The following is an 18504-nucleotide window of genomic DNA, read 5'->3' as shown; positions in this document are numbered from 1 at the left end:
CAAAATTAACACTCACCAATAAAGACTGTCATAAAGATCTCATGGACTTACATTACAAGCATCAGAATTTCATCGTTCTATTTGGCCAAATAAATCTGCGCGTGCACTTTGTGTGTTTGTTCAAAGACTCGCGCCAGTACAGATTTAAATTCTTTTGTGTTTGAATGGTTTAATAGCGCATGAATGAATGGTAGTGCCATCATATAATGTAACGCTAGCCAAAGAATGCCATGGGAAAAAAAATGGATGATGCATTAATTGCGCTAAATATTTTTAATTTGTTAAACTGAAAAAAAAAATTAATAGCATGCGTTCATTTTGACAGCACTAATCATTGTATAAGTGAAATTGCATTTTAGTGTAAAACAGAGACAGTCAGCTAAGCAAAAGTTAACATCTTTTAAAAAAAATATAAAACAATATTGAATATAAAATTCCAAAATGATATGGAAAGTATATGGAACAAAATCAAGATGATGTGCAAGCAGCTAAATAATATATATATGTTATTTATTTATTTTTTAAATGTTTTTTTTTTGCAAATCAATTTTGCCTCTTGCATATCAGTCAGCACTTCATGCTTCAGCCACAGACTTCCTTCCTGTTTCTGTGCAAATAAACCGACGTGTCGGCCCAAGTGTTGTCTTTATAATACAGGTGACTTCTTGACTTCTAATGTTTAAATAAACGTGTGGTTCTGTCCCAACAGACATGGCCAGAAACTCCAGAACCCCTCTCAGCCACACAAGGTATGTTGATCACACACATCCAGGCCACTTTCACTTGGGTTACGTTACACATGGATAACATCAGCTCTCTCTGTCCACAGTCACAGCAGCACTGCCCCCTCACACACCTCAGAGTCTCGCGGACAGACGCCCAGCTCCTTCAACGAGGAAGAGGACGACGATGATGAAGATGATGACAACCCCTCTTCCCCGGAGTGATCGTCAGATTCCCGAGCAGTGCCGGGGGGGAACTCTACACAGGAAATAAGCTGCCTCTCTATATTACCATATTTTTAATCTCTTTCTTCCCTTTATCCAGTTTGGCACAAAACGCCAGGAGTCTCTGGCTCCAGGGGAAACGGTTAATTGTACTTCAGTGGTGCTTTTCAGGCTAGAGAGCCACAGGTCAAGTCATAGAGGAGAGCGATTAAGTGAAGGTTAACAGACGCCTCACGTCATCTCAGTGTACTTCCTTTCTCTGCTTCCTATCCAGAGGACTTTCAAATTCTTTCCAAAAATGTATTTATTTGGGTCATATCTGAATATGACTGAATCTGCGTAGTCCAGTGGGCTAGTTCCACTTTATTTTCTTCTCCGTGGGGATCGGAAAACAACGTCCTGATCTGTTCACCGATTGAAAGGAATTTACATCCTTACATTAAAAAAAATGGAGAAATGTTCTTTTTTTTTATAGGTTGATTCAGTGTCATTTTGTTGTGTTGTATAGTTTATTCCTTGTCATTCATCACAATAGTTGAAGGAAATTAAAATATGGATGGTTGTTGTTCCGGTTGCCTCAAGCTGTTTGAATGTTCCATGCTGGGAGATGTAGTCGTGTTGTGAGTGATTAAAAACATATTTTTGTTCGAATTGAGAGCGGCCGATGTAAAGGAAACAGCCCTGATCCACTCAGGTCGGCATTTTAAACCAACTCAACAGAACTGATATGAATTTTGGTTTGCAAATGTAACTGTATGTACATGTATACATATATAAACATATAATTTTGGTTACCTCTGGTGTGGTGTGGTGTGGTCTAGAAAAAAAAAATGGAATACTTGAATACAAAACCATAATGTGTTGTTATTAAACCTTGTTATTCATAAATGTAAATCATTTCAGCAGCAAATGTAATTTAAAAACTTTTAAGTGATGGGTCATGTTATGGGTTAAAAAAACAAATATGTACTATGATGGCAATTTAACAGATTTTAAGTATTTTTGAAATACTGTAGTATATCTGCATCGGACATCTCCTAAAATGGGCTATATGTACGAATGTTCACATATTAATCACTTTTTTTTATTGCAAATGTGTGTAACAAAACTCAAAGGATTAGTTCACTTTGAAATGAAAATTAGCCAAGCTTTACTCGCCCTCAAGCCATCCTAGGTGACTTTCTTCTTTCTGATGAACATAATTGGAGATATATTAATAAATATCCTGACACATCCGAGCTTTATAATGGCAGTGAGTGGGATCAATGAGTATGAGCTGAAGAAAGTGTTTCCATCCACATCCATCCATCATAAATGTGTACTCCACACGGCTCCGGAGGGTTAATAAAGGCCTTCTGAAGTGAAGCGATGTGTTTGTGTAAAAAAAAATCCATATTTAACAAGTCATGAAGTAAAATATCTAGCTTCCGCCAGACCGGCTTCCGTATTCAACTTACGGAAAAAACGGAACTGGCGTCACGTCAGTTAAGCTTTTTCCGTAAGTTAAATAGGGAAGGTGTAGGCCGTAGTGTAAGCTTTTTGAACTGCAAGAGTTTTACGCTTGTAAGTAGAATCCGGAAAGTGGTCTGGCGGAAGTTAGATATTTTACTCCATAACTCGTTAAATATGATTTTTTTTTTTTTTTTACACAAACGCATCACTTCACTTCAGAAGGCCTTTATTACCCCCTCACCCATCGATATGACCACTTTCACGATTAAAGAGGCAAAGGGCTCAAGCCATTTTAGGCAATTTAGAAATCCTGGACAGGACGCGTCCTGGGAAAATGGCACATATGGTCACCCTATTCTAAGCGAATAATGAAAAAGAACTTCGCTTTGAGTATACTGGGGTCTTGAATCTCCTTTAGTTTCTTGTCTTGTAGGTTTCGTGTGCACTAATGCAAGCATGAACAGCAAGTTGCCGGCTACAGTTCACTTAATGGCCACTGGTGTAGCAGATAACAAGGGTTTCTGAATTCTACATATAGCCCCTTTCAACTGGAAATGAAATCAATATTTTTATGAGTTTGCTTTTGCTGTTCAGACAAAATTAGCAGTTGTAGGGCAAGAGGGTGATCTAAGAGATTTTACTAAAAATAAATAAAGCAGTGTTTCTCAAACGGGGGGACCCACTAAGGGGCCGCATGATGGCTTAAAATGATTTAAATATTATTAAAATGTATATAAAATTTATATTTTATTCTGTAGAAATTGCTTTTTGTGAGTAAAAAAAAATAAATAAAAGTTAGTTATTGGAATTATTTTAATATTGCCACTCCTAATTTCTGGAGTGGGAGTAAAGAAATTTAAGAAACACTGATATATAAAGGGATAAATTATAATGATTCATTCATTAGGTTTGTGTTCGAAGAGTCAATTCATGAATTTTATCCTGAAACTTATGAAACTTAATTATGTTGTGGTACAAAGTTGCCATATTTAACTCAAAACAAAATAATGAGAACAGTGTCACTGTTTGAACACTGTGTACCATAAAGGATAATTGAGATCAGATGACATTCTGAAGCCAAATAGACAATCCAGCAGCTACACCATTCAAAAGACACTCTCACTACATTGTTTTATTATTATTAATATTATTATAAACGATTATCTTAATTATGGTTAACATCATGAGCACTTGCAAGAGCATCTGGGTAGCAATAAGGTTTTGTGTCAAAAGTCAAAGTTTCTTATTGTGACAACTTACACCGGCGGAAATATCGAGTCAAGATGCCTACAAAAAATGGACTCAACCCCAACCTGTGAATAGTCGCAGAGGTAAATAAGTGTAATAATTAGCCCCGGACTCCCTATAAAGATTTCTGTTCAAACTACGTGGCGTTTCGGTAAATCTTGTATAAATTATGTTGAACATGCTTCATTTGGATGCGGCTCCTGGAAATGCGGTGTGCTTCTACTGCGCATGCGTCACAGCGCTTCAAACGCTGCTAGTGGAGAGTCCGAACGACGGTCTGCTGCAGTCTCGAGCCGCGTGGAAAGACTGCACACCTCATTTACTTCACAACGCGAAGGAGGCAAGCCCGAACCAACGCTTTTTTTTGATTTGTCCTCATCCATCGTTCTCAAACTGATTTATTCATCCCGTTTACACCATGGCCAACAAAGAGGAGAAAGCTGACGAGAAACAGTCGAGTTGGAAAGATTTTATCTACAACCCACGGACGGGGGAATTCATCGGGCGCACCGCAAGCAGTTGGGGTAAGTAATCGTTTTGTTTTTGTTTTTTTTGGTTTTTTTTGACAAGTGTCAATTGCACGCCCTTAAAACTGATGTTCAAACACCAAAAATACGAAACTACCTGTAGTTTAGGTTTTGTGGCACGCTAAATTTGCAATTAAATGAACTACATCTGCGGTTCTTGACTGAATTGTTTCTAATGCAAAGCTCTGCTGCATTGATAAGGATTTCTCAAACACATTTCTAACCCAGTGAACTGAGCTTTATGGCTCTTTACCTTACAGTCCGTTACAATGTGGTAGCATGTGCAATTCATCAAGCATTAGATCTGCGGGTTTCCTTGAGACCCATCAATGTCAAGCCATATAATAATATCACCACCATTAAAAACTGGTCATTTAGACCATACCCACAAGCCATAAACCGAGATGGCTCTATAAAGCACTGGTAATCGATCGCATTTTCCACGAGAAGGAATCCTTAAGTCAGCTAAAACGGAGTCTGTTTAAAAAAAAAAAAAAAAAAAAAAAAAAAAGCTTTAAAGGGGGCGTTTAGTAAATATGTGATTTTTTTTAAATCTAAGTCTAAACTACCCTCCACTTACTGCAGTATAAGAATATTACCATGATTACTTGCTAAATCAAAGCATTTATGATGAATCCGCTTGAAGCGGTCATCAAACATCGCGGATTTCCGTGATTAATCGGGTTTTAATTTAACAGCATGGCATATTCCTTCGCGTTTGTATCCTGCAGCTTCACATGAGGCTCGAGGTCTATGAATAGCTTTCCTGAATGTCATCACTGTGCTCTCTACAGCGGGCCTGTCACATTAGATGTGAAATGATGCGTTGAGATAATAATTTGTACGCTAAATATAATACGCGTCGGTTATTCGTAACTTGATGATTGGCGGCAACGAACTCTCAGCTGAACCTCTCCTACGGGTTTATTTAAAGTCTCTTTTATATTTTAGTAAATTTGAGAAACACAAACACAGCGGGGAATTGAATACCATCGCAAAAAAAAACCCTAACATTTCATTCGGAATATTGCTATTAGTCGCAGCGATATTCGGCGACGAAGTATCAGTGCGGACGTTCTCTTGGAATGTTTCGGCTGTCAATCATTCACGGCCGTGGTGACGTAGCCTCTGCATTCATTCGATATGCAAATTACCTTTGCTGTGGTTCACAGCCCGGCTTGAGAGGATGAGAGGAAATTTCCACATCCCTTGACACAATTGGTTCACTGAGGGAGGTTGAGGAGAAGATGCTTTCTGTTCTCTTGTTTGAGAGCATTTAGATATTTGGACTGTCTTGTATTTCATACAGAAAGTCTATCTGGGCTTGTTTTGCAATGCAGTTTGAATGTATATTCTCCTTAAAGCTGCAAAGTGTCCATAATTATTGGTGGGGAGTGGGGAGCAATTTTTTAAATACCCAGTTGCTTAGTAACCGGATTTGCATGAAACTATTTCCTTGTAGTTATGCGCCTCGGTCAATCGAACGTAATGCTAAACTCTGCAGTACCTCTTCTTCACTGGGATGGGTGTTCCTTGATGTGATGCATGAGCTCGCATTCGGCCCCTCCTCCCCGTCTTCCTCCCTTTCCTCTCAAGGTCAAACCGGTTCTCCTGCAAGCTCCTGTACCAATAGGCCTCTTGAAAGAAATCAATTTAATTCAAATGACAACGATCTCCAGCCGTGAGGAATATGACGTGTTAGACAGATCTTTGTTCATGGTGCAAAGGCCCGTTCATCACTGCTTTAATGGAGCTTGGGATTGCTTTGAGTCATTCTGCTTATCTAGGCTTTTTCTTCTAGGCCTGTGTTCATGTTTTCACAAGAATCGCCTGTATTAGCGGTCGACCGATGCTGGTGTCAGTTTCTAGAGTGGTTGATGGGTTACGGATGGCCTGTAGTTCACATATTGGATCATATATTACTTTTTTATCATTTACATGCATTTGTATGCCTTGCACATTTAATCGTTTGTTTTTCTCTGAAATTTGGATGTGAATTCTGCTTGTTAACTTTTTGAAATTGTCTGCTAGGTTGAAATGGCTAACATAGTTTTGTCAAAATTGCAAAACTGACTTAAATTACAAACCAACTAGTAATATTTTTCATGCATGCCATTATTTTTCAGAACTTTTTTTGTGAATTTATGGAGCTCCTGTCTAATTGAAATTACTATATAATTTCCTGCTTTGCAATTAAATCGTAGCATTTGATGGAGAAAAAAAAAAATCAAATTTATATGTGAAATGTTTAATACTACTTTATTGTTTTAAAACATTAAAACATAAGTGTAACAATAATCATTTTAAATTATACATCTAAATATAAATGCATAATATTATTATACTTTATATATTATACTTATATAATATAATATAATATAATATATATATATATATATATATATATATATATATATATATATATATATATATATATATATATCTTAATATTATTATATTTAAATATTCAATAAATTTTAGTTTTTATATTAAATATTAACACTAACAGTTATTTAATATTTATTTTAAAATAATAGAATATTTTCTATTTAATAATATTTATTATACTTTTTTTATAAAAAAAATATATATATATATATATATATATATATAATGTGTGTGTGTGTGTGTGTGTGTGTATGTATATATATATATATATATATATATATATATATATATATATATATATATATATATATATATATATATATATATATATATATATATAATAATATATACATTACTATTTTTAATGTTTTTGAACGAAGTCTCTTATGCTCATTAAGGCTGCATTTATTTCATAATAAATACAGAAAAAACAATAATATTGTGAAATATTATTACAATTCAAAATTATGGTTTTCTATTTTAATATACTTTAAAATATATTTTATTTCTGTGCTGCAAAGCTGAATTGTCAGCATCATTACTCCAGTCTTCAGTGTCACATGATCCTTCAGAAATCATTGTAATATGCTGATTTATTATCAATGTTGGAAACAGTTGTGCTGCTTAATATTATTTTATAACCTGTGATACTTTTTCAGGATTCTTTGATGAATAAAAAGTTTAAAAAAAATATCAGCATTTATTTTGTAATAAAAAGTTTGGGGTTCAAAAGTTTGGGGTCAATATTTTTTTTTTTTTTTTTTTTTTTTTTTTTTTGAAAGAAATTAATACTTTTATTCAGCAAGGATGTGTTAAATTGATAAAAAGTGATAGTAAAGATTTATATTGTTAGAAAAGATTTATATTTTGAATAAATGCTGTTCTTTTTAACCTTTTATTCATCAATGAATCCTGAAAAAAGTATCACAGGTTCCAAAAAAATATTAAGCAACTGTTTTCAACATTGATAATAACTGAGTATCAAATCAGCATATTAGAATGATTTCTGAAGGATCATGTGACACTGAAGACTGGAGTAATGATGCTGAAAATTCAGCTTTGCATCACAGAAATAAATTATATTTTAAAGTATATTAAAATAGAAAACCATAATTTTAAAGTGTAATAATATTTCACAATATGTATATGTATATATGAAGACTTCAGATGCAAAAGCCTCTAAGTGCCATCTGAAATTTTCTTCTAAAATGAGCATTTTTATCAAGCTCGTATGTTTAGGTTCAGTAATTTCACTTTAATGGCAATTAATAGGTCATTTTCATTGCCATTAAAGTGAAATAATTGAGCATAAACATACGAGCTTGATAAAAATGCTCATTTTATAAAAAAAAATCAGATGGCACTTAGAGGCTTTTTCATCTGAAGTCTTCATATATGTATATATGTGTATGTGTGTATATGAATTGTTGGTTTAACTTAAAAAAAAGTAAGTTACCTGGTTGCCTTAATTTTGAGTTCACTGAAATTAAAAATTAATACAATAAAGGCGATTGGTTTAATCAAAAGAAACTCAGAATATTATGTTATCTGAACTACATTAATTATCTAAGTTGATTTGACAAAAGAAAAAATTCCATAAGTTTATTCTATAGTTCCATATTCCATAATTTTCCATAGTCTATTAACTGAGTCCATGAGAGAGGGAGCATCCCAAAAAGATTCTCTAAGGCCAAATTAAATGATGAGTCTACCATTTTATTTTTAAACTTTTCCAACGGTTGCAGTGTGTCCGCACTGTTTGGGTCCCTAAGCGACCTGTCCACAACTAAGTAACTGAAAAAAATGTACACACGCGAAATCATTTTGGTTCCCGGGCTGCTTTTACTTTTCCCAAGGGGATGGAAAGGAGATAGAGTGATGGAGAGAAGGATGGGTAGTGAAGAGATAAAAGGATCAGGCTGGAGTTAATGGACAGGTCCGGCTCAGCGAGACATCTGCACCCTGATGAATGTCCGTTTGGATTAGCCCAGATTAACGCTTCCCAATCTACTGTTGACCTTGCTTGGGTTAGCTATCACGCTAATCTATTCACAGCTTCTTGGTTTTGTGGCGATGTGGTATGATGAGCCTCGAGCTGGTAGGATCTCAGGATATGTTTACCGCATGCGGTTAAACTGATGAAAGAGAACGTTGTTCTCCATTAGGAGACCAACCATGTGGCAGTGATGCTTTCATATGCAACAATGACCTATTTTCTGCATGTCATCAACGAAACTTCCTGGTCCTGTCCGCCCCATTAACGCGGCCTTGAAATGCAATTTGAGTATGTGTGTTCAAGCATGTTTGGTTCACAACGTAGTAATTGAGGAACTGCACAACAGTGGCTTTTCATTCACATTTTAAATTGGGAAAATGGCCATTTCATGAGCCATTTCACCCTTCATGAGCCAAGTTAAAGGAGTAGTTCGCTAAAAATGAAAACCACTCAAATGTACTTTATTGTCTTATTTTGTACATGGAACAAGAAAGGACCATTTTTGAAGAATTTTTATTAGTGATGCACCAAAAATCTGATCAAAAATGATTTAACAATATAAAAAATGTATATAAAAATTGATAAAATCGCTAAATACTGAATTCGCTACATTATATTACTTTGCAAGGAGGTGGTGACGTCGCTGTTTTCGAAGTAATGAAACTCACAGCTTCATTGCTAGTAGAGAGACGCTGCACAGATGCAGGCTAATTATTGGAGCTGGATTGTAATCCAGAAAGGTCCAAATGACAATCATCAGTGACAACTGGAGATTAACCCGTAGTCAAAAGCAAAAGACTTCGGACTGTGGAGTGGCTACAGAAATTGAAATCTGCAGGTAATGCTAATACACACTAAATACACAGTCACACAATGCTGATGTTGTTAACATTAACAATTTGAGAGCAAAGTATAACAATAATAATAATTTGCACGGTTTGACGTGATCCGAGCTAAGCGATCGTTAGATTTAATCACCATTGGCAGCGCGATTTACTGTAGGCCTAATACTTTTTTTTTTTTTTTTGTTTTCAGTTGGTCAGAACAAAAATGGCAGACATGTTACTTACTTGTTCAGATGACATTTTCCGGTGAAAATTCTTATTTTGGTCATACTTCCAAGATGTAGAATCTGTGATTCTGAAGTACAGTATCCACACCGATGTGGTGACTGACAGAAAACATTAGATTCATCCGCGCTGAGGAGTCATGCCGATGCACAACCCACGTAAAGATGATAATTCTGCAAATAGCTGCAATTGCAGGTTTCAAACAGAGATGGTGACAAAGAGTCAAAACTTACAGACTGCAGCTGTAATATTCATGTGTCTGTATAATGAATGTGTTGCAGGTCTGTGTTTTATTGGTTGGTTGATCATTCAATTAAGTCATTAATTACACACCCTCATGTTGTTCCAAACCCGTAAGACCTTCATTCAGACCTTCTTCGGAGCACAAATGAAGATGAAATCCAAGAGCTTTCTAACCCCAAATAGACGTAACCACTTTCAAGGCCCAGTAAGGTTGTAAAGACATCGTTAAAATACTCCATGTGACTACAGTAGTTAAACCTTAATGTTATGAAGTGACGAGAATAGTTTTTGTGTGCAAAAAAAATGACTGTATTCAACAATTTCTTATCATTTACTACACTGTACCATTTTAGAAGAACTTGAGTCATCAATAAAAAAATGGTTCATTTCAAATGCAGTAAGTTTAGACATCATGTTATTGATGTCATTAATCACTTTAGAGGTTAGGGGTTTGTTGACATCCCTAATATAAGTATTAATTAAGTTTACTTCAGAAAATGTGAACTCTCATCTTTCATGGCCAGATTATTTTATGTGAAATTTTTTTTTTCAGTTTTACTAATGAGAAGTGTAGCTGATGGCACTACCATAATCATGTGAATGAATTAGCACTAGCCTGAGGGAATGGAGCTGTCTGGGTTTCGCCCGGAGGAGGGATTCTGGCAGTGAGGAAAGTCACACTGGGAGTCTCAGCTGTTCTCCAGCGCCTCTTCCTCTCACCATCACTGGGTGTTCTGCCACTCTTCTCTAGAGCCAAGCTGTCCACTCTGTGCTACGTTTACCCCTGTTGATCGTACGCTGGAGTAAAATGTGCTTTATGGCGAAATGCGGTTGACGATGGGTGGGTAGTGCGAGAAATTTCTATGAAATGGTTTGAGCACAGTTTAATGTCTTGTGTTGATGTATTTCCTATTGCAGGGCTATCAATTAGCTTCATTTGAGGGCCGGATTATCAAAATAAATTGTAGAATGAAAATTTGAGGTGGGCCAAGGGGGTGGAGGGTTGTCCCGATCGCTTTCTGGAGGCCTATAAAATGAGAAATTCTAATCAAATGCATATTCAGCAGTAAAATGTACTGATATTAACAACAGTAAAATCTATGAAGTATGTAACAGATTTTTATTGGGTTAAATTAAAATATTCTGACAGTGTGACTGAGTTGGTAACCCCTATACATACACTGAACAAAACGATAAACGCAACACTTTTGTTTTTGACCCCATTTTTCATGAGCTGAACTCAAAGATCTAAGACTTTTTCTATGTCAATTGCACGCTCCCTCAAAACTTGCGACATCTGTGGCATTGTGCTGTGTGATAAAACTGCACATTTTAGAGTGGCCTTTTATTGTGGCCAGCCTAAGGCACACCTGTGCAATAATCATGCTGTCTAATCAGCATCCTGATATGCCACACCTGTGTGGTGCATGGATTATCTCGGCAAAGGAGAAGTGCTCACTAACACAGATTTAGACAGATTTGTGAACAATATTTGAGAGAAATAGGCCTTTTGTGTACATAGAAAAAGTCTTAGATCTTTGAGTTCATCTCATGAAAAATGGGGGCAAAAACAAAAGTGTTGCGTTTATAATTTTGTTCAGTGTATATAAACACTGCTTTTCCCACACTCTGCATTACCACTTTTCCACAAGGCTCTGATATACTTCAAGCGAAATCAAAGAACTGGTGGCACATAATTTCAAACAAAATCAGGCCAAAATTAAGTTAGTTTGGAGTTTGTTTCAGGAGTTCAAAACTTTTTGCTAAAGTGAAATTTCCAAAAATCTATTGTATAAAATGCAATAAAAAATAAACGTGATGTGACTTGACTGGAGTACTCAATTTTAGAGCTTGTGCAAACATATCCACATGCTTTATTCACTGCTGTTTTATATCAGGATTTTTAAGGGTGCGTTCACACTTTGTTTGGTTCGTTTGGTCCGGACCAAAGAAGGGAAAAAAAAAAAACCATTTAGTCCTGGTCTGATTAGCGTTCAGATTGGCAATTTTATTACCGAACCTAAAGGCATAGGGATATGTTCACAACCTGATTGGTCTGATTTTATGATGTATTGCCTATTTTGAGACGGGACTTACCGAATATCCAAAACAATGCTGTGTGCTGAGATAAATGCGCTTTGTGTGTGTGTGTGTGTGTGTGTGTGTGTGTGTGTGTGTAGCCTGCATATGATGATATTTTTGGCCAGCTGGGAACTCGTGAAGCACTTATAAAATGTGTAAAGGATTCAAAACAGGGGCGGGAATCCCTCCGCCTGTGATGGGCAAACCTGCGACTATGACGAAAAAAGCGATGAGTGATGATTCTGTCCTTTTTAGGGTCTCATCTTCCTGTTTTTGGTTTGTTTACATGTCTTTGGTCCATATTGCGTTCATATATCATTCGAACCGCACCAGAGTTCATTTGGAAGCAGACCGAGACCCATCTTTTCAGCGGTCTCGGTCCGCTTGTTTGGTGTGCAGCAGGGTTTGGATGGCAGCGTTCACATATGTTCAAATGAACCGCACTAACAGAGCAATCGCACCAGGGTTCGTTTTAATCGAACCAAACATGACAAGTGTGAACGCACCCTAACACTTCTTTTTACCCCTAAGTGAAAAACAAAAAAATAGACTACTTCTCCATGAATATATCTTAGCATTTACACTCCTATTTCTTGAATCTTTTTCAAATCTGAGGTGTGAATGGATCTTTGCTAAAAAGTGCTAAAAAGTTCATGATATAATCCCACAGCTCAACTAGGCTCTTCTGTCCTGTAATGTTTTTAAATCTGGGCACAGGTTGTCTTTTCCTTACAGTGCTGGTTTATTTGATCGTTGGCCCGTGCCATAGTTAATGGTGTAATATGCAGCTCAAGCATATCCACTTACAGAAAAACAGACGCTTATGGGTGGTGCTCACTTTGTGAGCCACAGTCTCAGTACGGTACCCTAAATTACCCCCACGACACCACCGGTCTGCACCCTGCTGTGACGGCACACACCCTCACCCCCCTGACCGGCTGCAAAGAAGTATTTTTATCCCAGCATTCCTGGGCACAGGAGGAGGACAAGTATCTGGTTCTTCAGAGGCTTGAGTTTCTCAACAGCTGAGAGGAGCCGCTGATAAAGACTTGTCCTGTGGGTTTTTATTGTCTCCTGTATTTCATTGTGGGTCTAACTGTGTCTTATTCATTCATTCATTCATTCTGTACTTCTCTTCTCTTCTCTCCGTACCTCCATCTCTTTCTTTTATTTCCTGTGACAAGCTGTTTCAGTCCCACCCCAAATTACAGACAGTTGATTACTATTGACTAGATTTTGTGGCAATTTTGCCTACATTTTTAGATATTTGTGTAGTTAGTTTTAAAGATATATTTAGCTTGCTGATCAAGGAATTTTATAACAATTGAAAAATGTTATCCAGTATCATTCCAATTCATCAGAGGAAAATTATGTCACCGATAGAACATCTACAATACAATGGAAATACTTGTAATTTATGTTGTATATTTATGTTGGCCATAAGTGTCTCTTGTGAACACTTGTATGACAATAACAAAATGGTTGACTTTTTTTTCAGTGGTAATTAGGGGTGTGACAAGACGGGTAGCTCACGAGATGAGACACGAGATTGAGTTCATGAGAACGAAAAAGATTTTCACACAGTATTTTTAATAAATCCTCAATGACGAAGTACATGACTAGTAAAATAGTCTGCAGGTGCATTTTGTAAAGTAAACTAATCATCATGTATTGAATGTCATTTCAGTTCTACTTTCTGAGTATGAATTATCATATGCAGTAAAAGACAACAATACTCTTGCATTGTAAAAGGTTTTGCCACAAACTTGCTTCTCTCCTGTATGATTTCATATGAGAACTTTTGACCTTCTAACTGAACTTATTTCCACAAATTGATCATAGAAATAAAAACAGTATAAATAAAAATATATATATATATATATTTTTTTTTAAGTGCAAACAATGCAACCATAATCAGAGTACTCTCTCAGTATTCAAAGTGCAAATAGAGACCAAATTTTTCTTCAAGCATGATACAGAGCTAAGAGATGGTTACAACTACACAGCCCAGCCTAAAATGGCTTTCATATTGGGAGATATTTGAATGCATCAGGGAGCCACTTTCAAAATGCGGGGTATTGAAATTGCGTTTGAATGCGCGCTCGCGTTTACTTTCGTGATCGCACGTACTCTGTGAATGGGGAGCGGCAGTGCTGAGCACGAATTCTACAAGTTAATAATTTTTCACACTCATAGGCTCTGTTGTGCATCGTATCCTCCGCCATGGTCTTGTCAGTCATCTCGTCACTTACTCTCATCATGTGATCCGTAAACTCCTGCTGCACTACATACAGTGCTGCAGCTCACGTTGGATGAGCTGGATGGGATTGAAGCGACTGTTATCCAACTGAATTAAATGGTTTTTATTTCTATAAAAAGCAAAACAGTGGAGGCGTAATGTAAACATAGCGTTGGCATGCTAATTTCACCCTCACACTCCATCAGCTTTTCACCTCGACGAGAAATCTCAATTCAAAATTAAAATGTAATCACAATTTAATCTTGCGAGATCTTGTGGCACAAGATCTCCTCGCACCCCTAGTGGTAATGCTGATCAGCCACAAAAGCACTGAACTGATCTAGAATAGACAAAGGCCAAATAGTGATGACTAGATGACTAGGTTAGAGCTTCTCCAAAATGACAGGTCTTTTGGGGTGATTCTGGTGTGCAGTGGTTAGTCCCAACCAAAGTGGTGCAAGGAAGGACAACCAGTGAACCGGCGTCAGGGTCATGTGTGCCCAAGGCTCATTGATGTACGTTGGAAGAAAAGAGTTACTTGTCTGGTCTGATCATGCAGAGGAGCTACTGTAGCTGAAAAACGTAATGCTGCCCATGATAGAAAGGTGTCAGAACACTGTGTAGCCGCAGACCGGTCAGAGTGCCCATGATGACCACGTCCTCCATCAACAATTGGGAGCGTGAACATCAGAACTGTACCATGGAGCAATAGAAGAAGGTTGCCTGGTGTAATTAATCAAGTTTTCTTTTAGATCAGGTGGATGGCTGGGTGTATGTGTGTTGTTTACCTGGGGAAGAGATGGCAGCAGGATGCATTATGGGAAGAAGGCAGGCTGGCAGAGGTGTTAGGCTCTGGATAATGTTCTGCTGGAAAACCATGAGTACTGGCATTCATGTTGATGTTACTTTGACATGTATTGCCTACCTCGGGGTGTCCAAAGGGCCATTGTCCTGCAGTTTACTTCCAACGCGCCTCAACACACCTGCCCCAAAGTTTTTAGTATGCCTCGGCTGCATCCGAAAACCTAAACATTCTGCCTTCGGAGGACGCATTTCAAGGTAGGAAGGCATCAAGGCACATCCAAATCCAATGTTAGCTTCACTTCCTGTTTCCTGAGTTAGTACCTTCATCTGATCGATTTTTGAAGTCATCAGCATAGATGTATCCTTCGCAGTCCTTGATCTCACACAATCCTGTGCTTTCCATTCTGTGACAGTTGAGCTAAAAAAAAGAAAGATGGCGTCTGAAGGTTGCGGTTGCTTGTCAGTTTGTGTGTAAATGTAAGTTTCTGACCAACATTTTCCACTTCTGATGTTGTTTCTAGCTAGAAATTACTACTGTAGTAATTAAATATTTTAGTTATCACTGAATCTCACTCTATTTTGCTGTAGATCATTAACTGCCTCAGAAATCTGTCCGAAATCAGTTTGTGAGGTACCCTCATGCGCAAACGCTGCCTGCAGAGTCATTGCCTTTAAAGCAGTGAGTCAACAAGTTTTTGGATGCAGCCCTCGTAAGACCTTGATTAGCTGCTTCAGGTGTGTGTAATTGGGGTTGGAGCTGAACTCTTAACAGCGGCCCCCCAGGACCAGGATTGGACACCCCTGGCCTAGCTAAAGATTGTGGCAGATAACGTACACCCCTTCATGGCAATGGTGTTTCTTGATGGCATTGGCTTCTTTCAGCAAGATAATGCACCCTACCACTGCAGAAATTGTTCAGGAATGGTTTGAGGAACATGACAAAGAGTTCAAGGTGTTGCCTTGGCCTCCAAATTCCCCAGATCTCAGTCTAATTGAGCATCTGTGGGATATGCTGAACAAACAAGTCCAATCCATGGAGGCCCTACATTACAACTTGCAGGATTTAAAGGATCTTCTGCTAATATCTTGGTGCCTGAAACCACATGACATGTTCAGAGGTCTTGTGGAGTCCATGCCACGACGCATCAGAGCTGTTTTGGCAGCATGAGGGGGACCTACATGATATTAGGCAGGTGGTTTTAATGTTGTGGCTGATCATTCAGTCAAAATGCAAACATTTTCATCAATTTTTGTTATTTAGTTAGCTGAAAGTATAGATTTTAAACTCAGAATTTCTGGGTTTATTTTAGATCCTGCCCACAGAATCTCATAGACACACAAGTAGTGGATATGTTGTTGAAGGTTGTGCCAGTATCGACCCAGTGAGCATTAGCGAGAGCATAGACAGAGATGCAGCAAGTTCGATTGAAGAGTGAGATTGAGAGGTGGTGAGGAGCTGAATGGCTTCCTGACAGCAATGACCGGCTACTGTTCAGTCTTCCTGCTCCCGTATTGATATCCCATCTGACTGACTGAGGAGTCGTCTCTCTTTGTCTTTAGTGCGAGTGCTTATTTCTCCTCCTCAGCCATTGCGTCGAAGTTAAGAAGCATACAGCTTCCCAGCCGTCTGTTGGTGAGATGTCTGGCGAATAGAAATCTAATTAGAGCCAAGGCCAATTAATATCTGTTATAACGCCCATTCCTTAAACTAGCCAAAATATAGTAACAGTGTACAGGTGTTTTATCACAGAGGAAGTCTGTTTAGGTGACAAACAGTTTTTTGCATTGTTCCAAAATTTGCATTGTGTATTGTTTTGTTTGGCACCTTTTCCAAAATAAACAGCCTGTTTGAGATTCTGCATTCTGTTTGGATTCATGCACATTTATAGTTGGCTTGTTATAAGAGTAATGAAAATGACAGTTCTGTCTTTATTTCCCTTTACCTCTTATTCCATTCCAAATCTGTCTGATTTCTTTCTTTCATGGAGCCTAAAATGATTTTGAAAAATCTCTGAGTGGCTGTTTTTATTGCGGTGGGTCTTATTCATGATCTTTTGTTATATTTTGAATGATTGAATGATTTCACACTTTTCATTTTTGGATGAACTATTCATTGACAAGTATTTGAAGCATCCTATATTTTTTTTTATTAATGACACAAGTGTCCATAATAAAGAGAAAAATCGTTTTTTTTTTAAATCTAGTTTAAACGCGCGCGCGCGCGCGTGCGTGCGTGCGTGTGTGTGTGACAGGAAACTAACCTTTCCTGTCATAAAACTGTCAAATTATCTGATATTTTAAGAGACTTAGAAATGTTTCTGCTTGATGGTTTGATTTGGCAGAGAGAATTTTTTCAGATATGAATAAGCAGAGAAGCATTTTTTTTTTTTTTTTTTCCCTGTCTATAAATATTTTATATATATATATATATATATATATATATATATATATATATATATAATTATAAAAAAGGTTGTTCATTTGCATGTCTGGCGTGTATATTATGACAGGCAGCAGAAGCTGTGTGTGTGTGTTCATCTCCTTAGGCCAGTGCTGTGCCATCACTAAACTGTCCTCCCCCAGATGCTATTTATAGTAAGAGTCTACCTCAGAGACATCGGCAAAGAAGAAATGCATCTATAATTAAACTGAGCCTCTCTCTCATGCTCTTATACACACTGTCCTTTTCTTCCCCTCTTTTATCATTTTTCTCTTGCTATTTATATTGCTTTCCTTTCCTTCAAATGGTATTTATGTTCCCTTACCTAAGACATTGTGTTATTCTCTGTCCATGCCCCTCCCCGATACATACACCTACAAATACCATAGTGTTTCCATGGGGTCGTTTGGACAGGGCACCACTATGGAATTTTGGGCATTTCACATGGTAAAAGCATGGCATTCCTTTAAGTGCCTTTGAGTACATTTGAAATACCACAGTGTATAAATATGGTATTTAAACGGTACTGTTGTTTATATTAAAATACCATTGATATTGTACCATACTATCACCACAGTACTCTTTTGTAAGGATAGTATTTAGTACAAGTAAAATAAACAATAATTGGAATAATATAATGTATTTATTTTATTTCAACTAGTTGCCAAGAAACATCTCGGGGTTTTTTTTTTTTTTTTTTTTTTTTTTTTTGATGTGCTAAACTAACTAAAGGAAAATTTAAATAAAATGATTAAAAATGGTAAACAAAACTAATCAAATTTACAAAAATGCACAAAAAAATGCAGAAAACGGGAAAAAATTTATTTAAAAGGAAAATGGAAAATATAAAAATATTAATTCAGAATATTAATAAATTATAATAGTATCTCAGTAATACTAAAACAACACTGGTCTGTCCCACTTTTTAATGTTTCTCAAGTGATTTATTTTTGTCTTCCATTTTCAACTCTTTCTTTTATGTAATTCTATATGCATGTCCACATGGAATCTGAAGCCACAAAATGTGGCAAAAAGTTTGCAAATATTTCCACAGGATTAGAACACTAC

General features: G+C 37.0%; 2 protein-coding genes across 7 annotated transcripts in view; both read left to right on the top strand.

Moving 5' to 3' along the window:
• tfdp2 (transcription factor Dp-2) overlaps positions 1 to 1741 on the top strand; it is a 55266-nt gene extending 53525 nt beyond the window's left edge. For 5 of the 6 annotated variants that reach the window (XM_051862142.1, XM_051862143.1, XM_051862144.1 and 2 more), the window contains 2 exons: positions 710 to 749; positions 830 to 1741. In XM_051862142.1, coding sequence (XP_051718102.1) covers positions 710 to 749; positions 830 to 947 — 158 coding nt within the window. In that variant the 3' untranslated portion in view covers positions 948 to 1741. The remainder of the gene's footprint in view (positions 1 to 709; positions 750 to 829) is intronic. The other variant, XR_007925108.1, reaches the window with a different exon arrangement.
• Positions 1742 to 3838: 2097 nt separating this feature from the next.
• atp1b3b (ATPase Na+/K+ transporting subunit beta 3b) overlaps positions 3839 to 18504 on the top strand; it is a 34636-nt gene continuing 19970 nt past the window's right edge. Inside the window, exon 1 of the mRNA XM_051862177.1 lies at positions 3839 to 4171. Within this exon, the coding sequence (XP_051718137.1) occupies positions 4066 to 4171 (106 nt within the window). The 5' untranslated portion in view covers positions 3839 to 4065. The remainder of the gene's footprint in view (positions 4172 to 18504) is intronic.

The sequence above is a fragment of the Ctenopharyngodon idella genome, chromosome 15, assembly GCF_019924925.1.
Source record: "Ctenopharyngodon idella isolate HZGC_01 chromosome 15, HZGC01, whole genome shotgun sequence".
NCBI classification, from domain to species: domain Eukaryota; kingdom Metazoa; phylum Chordata; class Actinopteri; order Cypriniformes; family Xenocyprididae; genus Ctenopharyngodon; species Ctenopharyngodon idella.
This window is presented reverse-complemented; position numbering and strand designations above follow the sequence as displayed.